The following is a 15,461-nucleotide window of genomic DNA, read 5'->3' on the forward strand; positions in this document are numbered from 1 at the left end:
ATAGATTTGTTAATTCCTCTTGCATCCCATCTCAATCCCCGCGAATTAATTTACTCAAGATTATAATGGGCTTTCAATGATTTAGTAAATAAGTCAGTAAAATTCTCATATGATTGCATCGTCTGGTTATAAGTCTCACGACTCTTCTAGAGGTTAGTCAAATAAAACAACTTCAGTGAGATGTGTTTAGTTTTACCGCCTTTTATATTTCCTTCTTGGATTTAGGCAATGCAAAACGCGTTACCTTCATAAATGACAGTGGGAAAATCTGTCACTGAAACAAGACCACTTGATCTTCCAATGTTTTAAATTGCTAATCTGAGTCGTACACATTCCCTTTTGGCTTCATGAAGGGCAATAATTTCTTCATGATTAAAACAGGTAACAGAGAAATTTTGTTACAAGATCACCATGAGAAAGTTGTACCCCGTTAGTGAAAATATAATCTATCAGTGAGATCCTTTTATGTAGATCAGAGATAAAAGCGACTTTTGTGTTACATCGGTGCACTCTTTCACTTGGGAATTACCTGATGAAAACTTCGGATAAAATAACCCCATATTTGAGGTTCCTTTGAGATGAAAAAGAATTTGCTTTAATCTTATCCAATGTCACTTTTATTGTGTTAAACTATAGATGGCTTACTTATAAGTTTTGGGTCGCGACATTGTGAATCCTAAAAGTCCCTTGGAATAAAGACTTTGTTCAATCATATTTGACTTAGCTAAACCTTGTTTTGAGTCCACAAACCGACTTATGTTATTTTGCCCCATAATCTTCATCTTCAACCTTACCTCTGACCACCACCACTCCCGACCACTGAAACTACCACCAACACAACCACCACTTCTGATCACTATCATCACCGCCACACCACCACTTCTCTCTCCCCCTCTCCTCCCCTCCCGCTTTTTTTTTCTCTTCCCTACCCCCCTTTTCACTTTATGTCCCTCATTGTCTTTCTGTTCTGGTAAAACCGATCTGATTTAGGGAAACCCCAATCTTGGAATTTCTAAAACTAGAGTAATCTGATCTGATTTAGGGGATTAGCTGTTCCGATGAAGAAACTCTTTAGTCGGAATATGAGAAAGAAGAAGAAGGGGGGAGGTATAAACTATAAAGAGGAGAGGGAGGGAGAAATAGATAGATATAAGAGCGAGGGAAAAAAAAAGGAAGAAAACGCGACAGTGGTGAAGATCGGAAATAGTGGTAGTCAGAGGTGGTGGGTGGTGGCGTGAAGTGGAAAGTAAAGATTAGGGAAAGTCAAATTAAAGTTGCCCACTAAGTCAATTCAAGTCCCATAGGACCCACGACATTTGTGTACTGCTAGTTATAGTGTTTGTTCAATTCAAGACCTTAGGGGGGGGGGGGGGGTGAATTGGGACATTCCCAGACATTTGAGAATCCTGAAATGTCTGAGGCATTCAAATCCAGACATTTGAGAATCCTGAAATGTCTGAGGCATTCGAATCTAGACATTTACAAATCCCCGAATGTCTGCGGCATTCGATTATAGACAAAATGTTCGCGGAGGTAAACTTCATAGTTTGGTGGATTTTTTGAATGATTTGGGACAAATTAGCCCAAATTGTCTTTAAAAAACTAGAGACATTTTGTCCATATACTCAAAATCCATAAAATGTCACTATATTAAATAATCAATATTCATTAATTGTCCATCAATTTGCATAGTTGTCCACTGATATCTACGATAGTAAAAAAATAATTTTTTTGAAATATTAATAAAAAACATTTTATTTCATATGATAAGACAATAATATTATTAAAATAGTAAATAACAAGCAAATGTCTATCAATGTCCACAGATATTTACGGAATTCAAAAAATATATTTTTGAAATATTCATACAAATATATTATTTCATGTGATTAAACATCAATAACATTAAAGTAATAAATATCCACCAAATGTCCATCAATGTCCACAAATATTCACATATGTTTACGAAAGTTGAAAAATATATTTTTTGAAATGTTAGTACAAATATATTATTTCATGTGATTAAAAAATAACAATAATATTAAAATAATAAATATCTACCAAATGTCCATCAATGTCCGCAGACATTCACAGATGTTTATGAAAGTCGAAAAATATATTTTTGAAATGTTAGTATAAATATATTATTCCATGTGATTAAAAAATAAGTAATAATATTAAATTAATAAATATCCACTAAATCTCAATCAATGTCCGCAGATAATCACGGATGTCTACGAAAGTCGAAAAATATATTTTTGAAATGTTCGTACAAATATATTATTTCATGTGATTAAACAATAATAATATTAAAATAATAAATGTCTACCAAATGTCCATCAATGTCTGCAGATATTCACAGATGTCTACGAAAGTCGAAAAATACATTTTGGATTAAGACAAATATAATATGCATTACACATTTTGTCAATCGATTCGAGATCTTGAAAAGTCTCCATGATATTTTGTCCATGGATCAAATGTCTTGAGATGTCTTTAAGACATTTTGTCTACAAACTCAATGTCTTGAAAATGTCTATTAAGACATTTTGTCTATAATAAATCACTCGAAGTGTCTTGAAATGTCAACGTGACATTTCGTTTATAAACGTCTCCGAAAGTCCCAATCTACTACCCCTAGTCACTGCCCTGAATTTTGAGGTGGCCCTTTAGACAATTGAGGGTCCCCATACAAGTACACTGTGCCACCAAAATTTAACTCAAAGAAACAGATCAGATAGAGAGAGAGAGAAAGAGAAAGAAAAAGAGAGAGAGAGAGAGGAAATGGTGGTGGATTTGTTTAATAGTAGTAGTAGGAGAAGTGATGATTATTTGTTCATCGCAATTCGTAACATAGTGATGGATCTCCGCCGACAACTCTCAAATGTGGTGGTGAATCTGAAACAATTATCTTCTTCTTTAACCCTTTTTAATTTTACTGTAAAAACTCCCAAGTATAAAAAATTCTTCTTTTATCTCTCTATCTATCTATCTATCTGGTTCCAGTCAATGCCAGAAAAACTATGGCGTCAGTATCACTCAATTCTTTCTTTTCCCCCAAACAGTAATACCTCTTCATAAAATTACAACAACAAATCCTCTCTCACTCCTACTACTACTACTAGTTACTTTCTCTCTCTCTCAACTATTTTTATTAATCTTTTCCCAGCTAGACCTAAACCTAGATAGATCTTCTTCTTCTTCTATTGTTTTTTTGTTTTAGAGAGAGAGAGAGAAAACTGAAAGAGACAGGTAGATCTACTTGTTTTGTATTCAAATCATCTATTAGTTGTTTGATTTTGATAGGCTGGAAAGTTATAAATCGTCAGATTCCCGATTCATTTACTCCTTCTCATTTACTCCTTCTCTCTTTTGATCCTTTTCTTCATTACTACTAAACAAAATTAAGAAACAAACAACCCTAGCTATTACTATTAGATCTGGTTTGGAGAAATTTAATTAGGTTAAAAAAATGGAAGGTGCTGGTGGTGATACTGGTGGAGCTAAACTTGGTACTTTGAAGATGAAAGAAGATCGTAATGGTGGTGGTGATGGACATTTCGGAGTTGTTGATTCTTCTTCGATTGTTGGTTCTGATGTTGCTGTTTCTTCTCCTTTTACTAGACAAAAAGCTGCTGCTGCTAAACAAATTATTGAGAATCATTACAAGAACTATTTACAACGACTTAATGATCGAAAAGAAAGGTGAGTTTTTCAACTTCTCTATTTCATTTCTTTGCTTCTTGATGAATTTCAATTCTAAATGTGTGATTTGATTTGATGATCTCCTTTTAAGACGTCAAGCACTTCAGAAGAAGGCACAAGAAGCTCAAATTTCAAATGAGGAAGAACAAGAAATGCTAAGGAATTTGGAGAGAAAAGAAACAGAATTAATGAGATTGCAAAGACATAAAGTTGGAATTGATGACTTTGAGCTATTGATATTGATTGGGAAAGGTGCATTTGGTGAGGTATGTGAGATTCATAGTAGTTAAATTACCATACTTAGCTATATATCCTCTTTTTTATAAGGAAAATTTAGATTTCTCAGTAGAAGTTGATAATGTCATTCAATGATGATTAGTTTGTGGCTGGAAATTTTAGATCGCCGTTCCGTGATATTAGTCTTATGCTTTATTGTTAACAAATCAGGTGAGACTTTGCCGGGCTAAAGCCACAGGACAAGTTTTTGCTATGAAGAAGTTGAAGAAATCGGAAATGCTTAGTCGCGGGCAGGTGAATACTTCTCTATCCCTCAGGATATAATGCCACTCACAGGATTCTTAAATGAGTTCAGTTCAGTTGTCATTCGGGTCAATATATTTTCCATTTACAAACTAATACAGCTCTATTGGAGGTTAAATTCGTTTTTTCGTTGACCTTCTATTTTCCTAATATTTCAGGTTGAGCATGTTAGATCTGAGAGGAATTTGCTCGCCGAGGTTGATAGTCGTTGTGTTGTAAAACTCTTTTATTCATTTCAAGATTCTGAGTTCTTATACCTTATTATGGAGTACTTACCCGGTGGTGACTTCATGACTCTTTTGATGAGAGAGGATATTCTTTCTGAAGATGTTTCAAGATTTTACATGGCAGAGAGCATTCTGGCTATTAGTTCCATACACCAGCATAACTATGTCCATAGGTAAAATGCCGCCTCTTATCTTTTACAATGGTGAACTGATATCCAATACCGACTGTTCGGGATTTCTGAAGTGCTTTTAGTCCTGTCAAAGGTTACAATCAAGAAGTAGCAAAATAGAGGATTAATCAATGTTCTACCTTATTTTGCAAACTTAATCTCACTAGCTAACAACATATATAAACATGAAACCATATTCGAATTTCGAGGTAATGATCACCTAAATGGCTTAGGAAGAACCGGTCCTCGAAATATCTATTTCTCTACAGAAGTTGACGAAAGGTGCTACTGCGTTAATATGAACATCTTTTTAAACTTCAGCTGAGATCATTAGTTTCATTTGTTCAGTTTCGGAGTTCTTCTGATTAACCATCTCACAACCAAGTACATTTCTGGTGCTCTTTTGCAGGGATATAAAGCCAGATAACCTATTGTTGGACAAAAATGGTCATGTAAAACTCTCTGACTTTGGATTGTGTAAGCCTCTCGATTATAACTATTCATCAGTTTTGTTGGAAAACGATGATTTCGCCATTCAAGAATCAAGTACAAGTAATGTGGATGGAAGTTCTGACTCTCCTTGGTCAATGCCTAAAGATCAGTTACTAAAATGGAAACGAAATCGTCGTGTATTGGTAATATATACCGCTCTGCGTTAGGATTCACCTTTTTTTTTCCTTAGTTAGTGAATACAGTGTCACCATCAGCATGGGATGGACAGATTAAATGCTTTTACATGAATGTCGAGGCTCCTTTGATATACAAGATTGAGATACTTCTTTGCAGGCTTACTCAACTGTAGGGACTCTTGATTATATGGCACCTGAAGTACTATTAAAGAAAGGCTATGGGATGGAGTGTGATTGGTGAGTCAAATCTAAAACTTTGTGCACTTCCATTTATTGCTCTGTTAACAAATCGTGATTTTGTTACTCACTTTGTGGAGTACTTTAAGCTTAAGGTGTATGTGATTTTCTTGTTCTTTTGAGTTGCGAATAGATACCTTGTTTTTACGGGGTTTGTAGTCTTGTATATCGAGCCAAGGTCCTTCCTTTTTGGTGTATTATCTGATTATCTTATAACCAATTAGGGAAGATTAGTAAACTTAAGAGGACCATAGATACCATCGAAGTACTATATGAAAAACCCTACTCGCATTTGGTCTGTTCCTTCATTACCTCTACCTATATTGCTAAAGCCTGTTTTGTTAGAATCAATGTTTTGATTCTTTGTCTCCGCAAAACAATATTTTAGTTGTACCAATATTTTTTTATGAAAAATAAGCATGGGATCTAATAGTGTAGTCCTCTTCATGTCTTCCCTTACTTCCTTAACTATGTTGATATTTGGTGCAATTTAGGTGGTCTTTGGGGGCAATCATGTACGAGATGCTTATAGGTTACCCTCCTTTTTGTTCTGAGGACCCAAGAATGACCTGCCGCAAGGTAACTATTATAGGAACTTCTTTTGTGTTTCAACAGTTTCATGCATTTTTGTATTTTGACAAAAGATGGCAAACAAATAAATGCTCTTGCTGGGAATCAGATAATTAACTGGAGAACATGCTTGAAATTCCCCGAGGAGCCAAAGATATCTGCTAATGCTAAGGATCTAATCTGTCACTTGCTATGCGATGTCGAAACAAGGGTGGGGACAAGAGGAGTGGAAGAGATAAAGGTAATTTTCTGTTTGATAAAGTAAAATGCAATTCTAAATAACAATTGAAGAGAGCCATATAGATATTGATATGTCATTCATGTCCGTCATCTGATAGTTTGATTATTGGTGGCGTGAGGCTTGATATTTGTCTCATACTCTCACGATATGAATTTCTATGTCGTTGTATCTCATGAGATAATCATCCTACCACCTTTACTTCTCTTACCAATATTGCTATTCACCAAGAAGCTAGAAGGCTGTCTTAATTACAGAACATCCTCTTGATGAATCTCTATCCTTTTCTTTTATCAATTGACGTCAAATCTTTCCGCTTGAATATTAGGCACATCCATGGTTTGAAGGTGTGGAGTGGGACAAGCTGTACGAGATGGAAGCCGCTTACAAGCCTGTTGTCAATGGAGAATTGGACACTCAAAATTTTGAGAAGTTTGAGGACGTAAGTTCTAAAATATAGGCATCTGCATGATTTGCTTTTAGTCAATTCAATAATATGTTCCTTCTACTATATTGTTACAAGTCATCTAGTGTTTTAGATGTTATGTATGATATACAACAAATCATGCATACTTATGCTATATATAAACTTGAGTACGAGAGACTCATTTGTCGACTTGTATGATTAGCATGAATTTTCCCGTCTATACATGTAATCTTTCCTTGTATGTTGTTACAATAAAGATGATTTTCTTCACATTGTGATTCCTTTAATAGGTAGACGATCCAACATCAGGATTGCCGAGAGTGGGACCCTGGCGTAAGGTAAAAAGGCTCAATTCTCTTTTCATGATTAACTTTTGTTTGAAAATTTCGTATTGTCTGAATCTGACTCGTCCAACTCAAATGGACCTCATGACAAACCAAATTAGCCATTCAGGCGAGTCAGACGTCACAGATCAGATGAAGACATACATTCTGAAATCTGACTCAAGTCAATTTAGACCTTGAGTCGGATTTAAGATCCATCTTGGAAGAAAAACAACCACTATCTAGATTGCTGTGGCAAAGTCCCAAACTAAGTGAACTTGATTATTTTCTTCTAACTGTTTGCTATATGCTTATAGCAGATCCACAAAATTATATCTATCTTCCTTTAGAACACCAGACCATGATTTAGATAGACCTAACTTCAAAATATATACTACAAAACATATTTCTTAGTTGACCCATTGTTAGTTCATTTTGTCTTAATCTGAACAGAAATATACTTCGATAATCCGATACTCGATAATCCGATACTCGATAATCCGATACTCTTTAACTTCTATGGAGATTAGACATGAAATATTCATATAACTACGTTTAATTTGTTCCTGAATTGCAGATGTTGACCTCAACCGATGCGAATTTCATTGGTTATACTTACAAGAAATCAGATGTGCTAAAATCTCTTGGAACTTCAGGTTAGTAGAGTTTAGATTTTGCTGTCTTTCCGATACACTTTAGGTTTTACTACAACGGTAGTAGTTTGTCAGCATTTCTCAATAATTTTGCTTTTCTTATTCACCACTACTAATCTACCTTTTCGTGTTTTACCCAGTAATTTTTGTTTAAAACGACACTCTTATAACAGAAAATATATGTTTTCCGATAACAATGGAAACTGTCACATCTATTTATTTTTTTGGAAAATGTAAGATTCGAACATTGGTCTCCCCATTGTTTTCTTCCTATCGTTTTGTAAGCTGTCATAGACGGTTTCACAACTGTTTTACCTATTGTTTATAATAGAACACTGATACAAATCCTTTCTCGAGGATTGCAGGTACAATCAGATCAAAGGGTTCTTCGAAGACACCATCTCTCGTTTCTTTGTTCGGTATGTGATTCGACTTATTCCGAGTCATTTTTTTTTTCAAACATTTTACTTAACTTCATATTGATATTTACTACCCTGTGTTCCTTTTTCTATTGTGCAGGCGAAGTTGGCATTAAAGAAACTGTAAATCCAGATAGTAGCCGAACACAGTCTAGTTGAATCTTGTTTCCTTCAGTAGAAATGGTTTTGAAGTTTTCTTATATGTGATCTGCAAAGCAATTGTTTCATAATAAAAGGAATAAAATTCTTGAAAAAGCAAAGAAGGAAGTTGATCTTTGATCTTGAGCACCATTACTTTCCCAACATTCAATGTGTAAGTTTTATTTTAGGCAGTATCTGTGTGAGAATCTAAATGTAAGATTTAATTAGTGATTTTGATTAACATTCTAATTGATGAAATTAAGGGGGGGGTAGTGGTTGGGGATTTGGAGGGACATTGCCATGTCCCTCCAAATCCTATGTTATTGGTTGGGGACATTTTAAATGTCCCCAAATGTCTGTGTTATTGGTTGGGGACATTTAAAATGTCTCAAAATGTCTCTAAATGTCCGTGTTATTCGTTTGAGACATTTCAAATGTCCTGAAATGTCTGTGGTATTCGTTAGAGACACGAAATTACGGACATTTCAAGACAAATTGGTTTTGGAGACATGTGAGGACATTTTAGTGTAAATTTGGAGAGCTTTTGGAGAGAAAATGTCTTTCAAAATATGGAAGACACTTGCGGACATTTCATTAAGAAATATAAAAATAATAATTATTATCAAATTAGATTAAATAATTTATAATAAATAACATATAAAAATATTAATTATTATAATACTTTATTATAGTAATAATGATATTATTGCCATTACTATATTATACTATTATTATATTATTATAATATTATCTTATTATTATATTATTATACTATATTATTATTATCTTATTATATGTTACTATACTATTGTATTATTATTATATTATATTATTACTATATTATATTATTATTATTATTATATTATAGTAATAATGATATTATTATCATATTACTATATTATATTATTATTATCCTATTATTATTACATTATTTTCTTATATTACTATATTATTGTATTATTATTATTGTATTATTGTTATTATTATTATATTTTATAATATTATCTTATTATATTACTATGTTATATTATTATTATCTTATTATATGTTATTATATTATTATATTATTATATTATTATATTATTATATTATATTATAGTAATAATGATATTATTATCATATTACTATATTATATTATTATTATATATATATATATATATATATATATTAGTATACTATATAAAATAATACATATTTACCAATTGTCCATCAATGTTCACAGATATCTACGGATGGCTACCAAAGTCGAAAAATATATTTTCGAAATAATGGTACAATTATTTTTATTTCATATGATTTAACGATAATGATAAAATTAAATAAATAAATGTCCACTAATTGTCCATAAATGTCCTCAGATATCCACAGACGTCCACAAAACTCGAAAAATATATTTTTAAAATATGAGTACAAATATATTATTTTGTGGTTAGACAATAATGACAATACTAAAATAATAAATGCCTACCAATTGTCATCCATGATGAGATAATAATAATAATAATAATAATAATAATAATAATAATAATAATAATAATAATAATATCCACTACACATTTTGTCCATGGATTCAATATGTTGAAATGTCTCCAAAACATTTTGTCTATAAACCAAATGTCTTGAAATGTCCATAAAGACTTTTTGTCCATATATCAAATGTCTTAAAATGTCTATAAAGACCTTTTGTCTACAGACAAATGTCTCGAAATGTCTTAAAATGTCTCGAAATGTCTACGAGACATTTTGTCCACGAATGTCCTCCTAAATCCCTATCCACTACCCCCCCCTAAATATCGTTCTCTTGTGATTTAATTTTGTACTATGTCGTATTACCACGTCTGACCCAATCATTAGAAGATACGTCGTAATTGAATAAATACATTAGCTGTCATAATTATTACGACTCTTGTGACTTTTAAAGTTTATGGCAAATTTGTTAGAAACTTGTTTCAATCTAGTCGATCTTTTTCGATAGAGGCAGTTATACATTCAATCTGAGTAATAAACCATCAAGACTGTAATTTTATGCTTGAAAAGAAAACGTAGCTAAGGTGCGTGCAACTGTGTTGCATTCTCTGATGGCATAGTTGTTGGGATTTCTCGTATCCTAATGCTATAAAAGGAATTGCAGACAGGAATTGCAGACGTCTGACATCAAACATCAGATACTCTGGAATCCCATACACAAACATACTAAAGAACTAGTTGAATCAAAAGTCACACCTTTTCCTTCCAACTAAACCGAGTGACGCCTTTTTGTTGAAGATCTAACTCCAAGCTTAGCGTAGTTCTCTACTTGAGACACTAGCAATTGACTCCTGGACCAGACCACTAGCTATCTGGGTGTGGCTACTAGCCGACCTTTGTGGGCATCCTTTGACCGGATCTAATCTGCGCCTTATGCACCATTCCCTCTAGTCATATCTTCCGATCGAGTCGACGCTTTCTATGTGTAACCCGTTGTAGGATTCGATTGTCGTTAGTCCCAGGTCATCCAAATGAGTCGTAGATCTAAGGATATCTTATTCATATCCCACTCTCTCTATCTATGGACCTCTTCCTTCTCGTACTTTCTCTCACCAAAGAACAAAAGTTGTTGTTGAAGAATCCAATCTCAAACTCTAGGAATCTCTCTTTGTCGTCCTCTTCCTTCTAGGACTCCCTCTCACCGAAGAACAAAAGTTGTAGTTGAAAAATTCAATCTCAAACTTCATGAATCTCTCTATGTCCTCCTCTCTTCCTTCTCCCACTCTCTCTCACCGAAGAACAAAAGTTGCAATTTAAGAATTCAATCTCAAACTCTAAGAATCTCTCTATACCGCTATTATTTCTTTCAAAATCAAGTTCACTTCCTAGTATGAAGTGATGATGAGATGTAGAGAATAGAGCTTCACTTATGTTTGTTTTATATATGGTTCTCGTGTAATGTTTTAGTTTTTGTGTATGTTGTACAAATATACTTCGTTCACTAGCTTTAAAATTTGAAGTCTTTATAAAACTTATGCCAAAATAAACGTGACGATTGTGTATGCAAGTAATTCAGACAATACATTGTTGTTCGGTAATGGTAGTGGTGGTGAAGATCAACATGAAGACCACGAGTACACAAGAGACTTTTTAACTTTTGGTCCTAATATTGTTTCAATCTTACCCCTTGATTTGATCAACTTATATTTGAAATACACATTCTAACCAAAGGTTTTGGGAGTTGTGGAACTTTAGGGTTCTATGACTTTAAAACTCTAGAATTTAAAAATCTATCAAAAGTTTCAAAAACATTTAGTAAATAAGTTCGTAAACCAACATTGAAGATTTGGGTGATTCAGGAAGGAAGGATTAGGGTTTCATCGATTAGGGAAGTTATTAAATTCAGAATCCAAATGATCACATTACCAGATATGACTACATCACAATTTCTCCTTTTTAATCATGGACAAGGAAATCTAATAAATCATAAAAATCAAATCCTAAGAGATTCTCAAACCCTTCTCTTATGTTCTTATATTAATAAGATTACTCTTCTTCTTCTTCCTTGTATTGATTCACTAATACTCTGTTCTACAATTACCCATCTCTCTCTGATCAATGGAGGGAAGATTACTCCGACCAGTAGCAGAAGAAGGAAAGAGGAAGTTACGTCGTCGGCCACCACCTCCAAAGGCGGCACCTTGGCTTGTCTTCCCTGTTGGTAAAGGTAGAAAAGATCAAAATTTCATTAATCTATGTGAACCCCATAACAAAGTTTACTTTAAGTCCATACCAGAGTTGAGTAAAACTTGTTATTGGCAATCTAATTCTCATCAAGGTTGGTTGATTATACTAATCACAGACCCAAGTTATCATTTCTCAAATTGGAAATTTGGGGATTGTTTTTTATGGAATCCAGAGTCTTTAGAAACAATTGAGTTACCCAATTTGCTTAAATGGGTTAAAGGGAGTGATTATCATGGAGTTTATGGTTTTGTATTATCCTCACCTCCAACTAATTCTGATTCCATGGTTTATTTAATCTTAAATAAAACTAAGAATCTTATGTTTTGTCGCCCCGGAAAAGACACAAAATGGAGATTCGAGGAGCTCCCTTTCGAGGATGAAATGATTCTAAACAGTCAACGTTCGTCTATAATATGTATTGAAGGTAAGCTACACATACCCTATCATTTTGATGACGAATATCTTCACCTTGTCGTGGTGAAATTTTTTGATCTTGATGATGATGATGATGGTGGTAGTAGTGGTGGTGAAAGTTTCTTTATGATGTTGTTTGACGTAAGTATTAACAGCGAAGATTCAACATTAGGAATAAGACTATTTAGTGCCGTTTATTGCCTCAGAGACTTTGTAGAATCTAGTAATGAAATCTTTATGATTATGAAATATTTTAAAAAATATGATTCGACGGAGATTCTTGATTTTAAAGTCTTTAAGATGAATTTCTACGCGATGGAGTGGGAACTAGTTCACAATTTGGGTGATCATGTATTGTTTTTGAGCGAACGGACTACAGCTTCTTGTTCAGCTATAGAGTTGGGTCTAACAAGCGGTTGTATCTATTACACTCAATCTCCTCATAATATATTGTACAAATTTGAGCCAGAATGTCAAAGAATTTCAGTTTGTTTATCGTGCTCGAATCTAACATCGCCTTGGTTTTGTCCGTATTGGATGTCAATGCCTACAAATTTCAGGTACGTTGGGTGATATTGAGTTCGACTTTGGTTTATGCATTGTTTAATAAGTGATATGTTTGTTTAATGTTTATGACGTGAACTAATATTGTTTGATTTAGTTAATCGTAATAGGATTTTGAAGCATTGGAAACAACTTGTATTGTCTAATTGGTTGATATTAAACTAGTCATGTATGTTCTGTTACATTATTGGGTATTTTTGATCAGGAAAAATAAATTTTTGTAGGGTTGCTGAGAGAAGAAGAGAAGTACATATGGTAGGCAACGATAAGGGTGAAGATTTGGTTATAGGGACCAAGGCTGAAGAAACCAACAGAAAACAGACAGGAGCTTGGGCTATGCTTGATGAAAATGTCCTACTCCTAATTGCTAATTATCTCCATGCAGCAGATTACTTACATTTCCGTGCAGTTTCTAAAGAAAATCGATTGGCGATTCCTTTAGTGAAATCGGGAACGTCTTCTACAGATATCTTACATGACGCTCTACCTCCATGGCTGGTTTTTTCTAGAAACAACGATACCATCTATAACTTTATAGATCCGATGTTTAATAACCAAAGGTATCTCATGAACGTTCCGGAGTTGTTAGATTCTACAATAAGGTTCTCAAAAGGTGGTTGGTTATTAATGTCTAGAGGAGAAAACTCCTTTTTCTTCTTCAATCCTTTCACAAGAGCTATTATCCAACTTCCAGACTTACCGGAGTCTGTACGCAAGGATACGGTTGCTGGAGGATCATTCTCGTCCTTACCTACGTCTTCTGACTGTAAAGTGTGTGCTCTCACTCTAGTTCGTGTATGGACTACAATGTTTGTTCATGTTTTAACCATTTCACGAGGAGATGCTGCTTGGCACCAGGATATTGTTCCTAATAATGCTACGTTGAAAATGGAGTTTTTGCCAAATATTAGTAATCCAGTTTTCTACGACGGGAACTTGTATTACTTAGATTGTAATGGAATGTTGGGAGTCTATTTTCTCGAAAACTATTCTTGGAAATTACTTGGAAAGTTTCAAAGACCGTATAATTCTATTTATCAGTGTTACTTGGTGGAGTGCGAAGGAAAGCTTCTATCTGTTTTTGTTGGTTATTCAGGGAAGTGGGTTCGAGTTTTCAGACTGGATTGGAAAGAGGAGAAGGTTTGGGTTGAAGTTGAAAGTTTACAAAAAAATATGTTGTTCATTAGCAGGACCTCATGTTTGTCAGTAATAGCTCCGGATATTTCCATGGCGAACAGAATATACTTCTCCCGATTTCACGACGAAAAGATTATATATTTCTCCCTTGATACAGGTATGTATCACTCTGTTGGGGGTCAACATTCTGCTCAGGATTTTACTGACTGTGAAGAACAATTATATACTAGTTGGATCGAACCTAGTTGGTCCAAGAACACAGTTCAAGAGCTCAATTGGCTTGATAAATTATCTGAACATGGAGTAGAAAATGCTGTCACTGCCAACAACCCTTGGCTAGACTGGTAAGAGATTTGATCTTCCACCTTAGAGGTGAAGGGTTCGAGGCACGCTGAGAATTCAAAAAAAAGAAAGAATGTTTTCACTATTGAATAATGCTGATACTTAAACATCAATCACCTAGGTTGAGATTCGAAAATGGTGTTATGAAATATATTCTTTCTCACTTTTATGGTGGCAACTTGTATCTGAAGATCTTGACTGCAATTATTTGTTGGAGACATTTCTTTGTTTCTTTTTTTTTGTGCAATGGGAAAAGATTTGACAGCTTAAATTGTTATCAATTTTACATTTTCTTTTCACTCTCAGATTCATTTGTGCATGTATGTGATTTTCCTGCATTTGGTGTTTATTCCTTTTGCACAAAAAGTATCCAACCTTTGTGGAATGAGATCCTTGGTTGTCAATGATTATCTAACCATACTAAAAATACTAGGGTTTGTTCTTTCTTTCGATTGAAACTCTATTATCATGTTAACTCATTTTACTTTGATCATTATTCACTAGAAGGTATAGCTGCAGTAAAGATTGTTTATGCAGTTCTTTGTGAATTAACCAAAAGTTCCTATATTTAATGAATCAGATGTCGTAAATGAAGAGATATATATGTTGGAATGGGGGCCGATTTGGGAATCGATGTGCCACTGTGTTCGTTCCCTATACCTCTTCAATTTAGAGCAACTAATTGCTCAAATCTGATTTCAGATGTATGAACCATCACATCTTTTCACTCAACGGTCGTTGGAAGCGGTTTGTCTTATTGACCTGTTGTTTATCGTTTATGATATTCATTTGACTGGATATGAACTAAGGATATATACTAGTAATTTGAATATCTATGTTTAGAGTCGACGATAGGTTTCTTTTCAACCTACTTTACCTGCAATTGCTAATTTTGTTTAAGAAAAATAGAATATGTTAAAGAAGATTTCCTTCTTGGATGGGACAACATTTTAGTGTGATGTGTCATTTCCTTCAGAAAAAGAAAGTAAGTTGTGTTGTGTACGTACAAGT

At 33.9% G+C, this 15,461-nt stretch overlaps 2 protein-coding genes across 2 annotated transcripts; both read left to right on the forward strand.

Moving 5' to 3' along the window:
• Positions 1–2,722: 2,722 nt before the first annotated feature.
• Positions 2,723–8,541, forward strand: LOC147551595 (Protein kinase family protein). The gene is made up of 13 exons (XM_086668913.1): positions 2,723–3,705; positions 3,797–3,971; positions 4,153–4,236; positions 4,404–4,645; positions 5,052–5,277; positions 5,429–5,508; positions 6,003–6,087; positions 6,188–6,319; positions 6,645–6,758; positions 7,034–7,081; positions 7,644–7,722; positions 8,085–8,138; positions 8,239–8,541. The coding sequence occupies exons 1-13, from the start codon at positions 3,473–3,475 to the stop codon at positions 8,295–8,297; spliced, it is 1,611 nt and encodes a 536-aa protein (XP_086525039.1). The 5' UTR covers positions 2,723–3,472; the 3' UTR covers positions 8,298–8,541.
• A 2,914-nt stretch (positions 8,542–11,455) lies between these two features.
• On the forward strand, positions 11,456–14,752 carry LOC147551596 (uncharacterized). The gene is made up of 2 exons (XM_086668912.1): positions 11,456–12,967; positions 13,196–14,752. The coding sequence occupies exons 1-2, from the start codon at positions 11,865–11,867 to the stop codon at positions 14,454–14,456; spliced, it is 2,364 nt and encodes a 787-aa protein (XP_086525038.1). The 5' UTR covers positions 11,456–11,864; the 3' UTR covers positions 14,457–14,752.
• The last annotated feature ends 709 nt before the right edge of the window (positions 14,753–15,461 follow it).

Source organism: Eschscholzia californica, unplaced genomic scaffold, assembly GCF_041429995.1.
Source record: "Eschscholzia californica isolate CP2 unplaced genomic scaffold, dmEscCali1.0.p SCAF_3, whole genome shotgun sequence".
Lineage (NCBI taxonomy): Eukaryota > Viridiplantae > Streptophyta > Magnoliopsida > Ranunculales > Papaveraceae > Eschscholzia > Eschscholzia californica.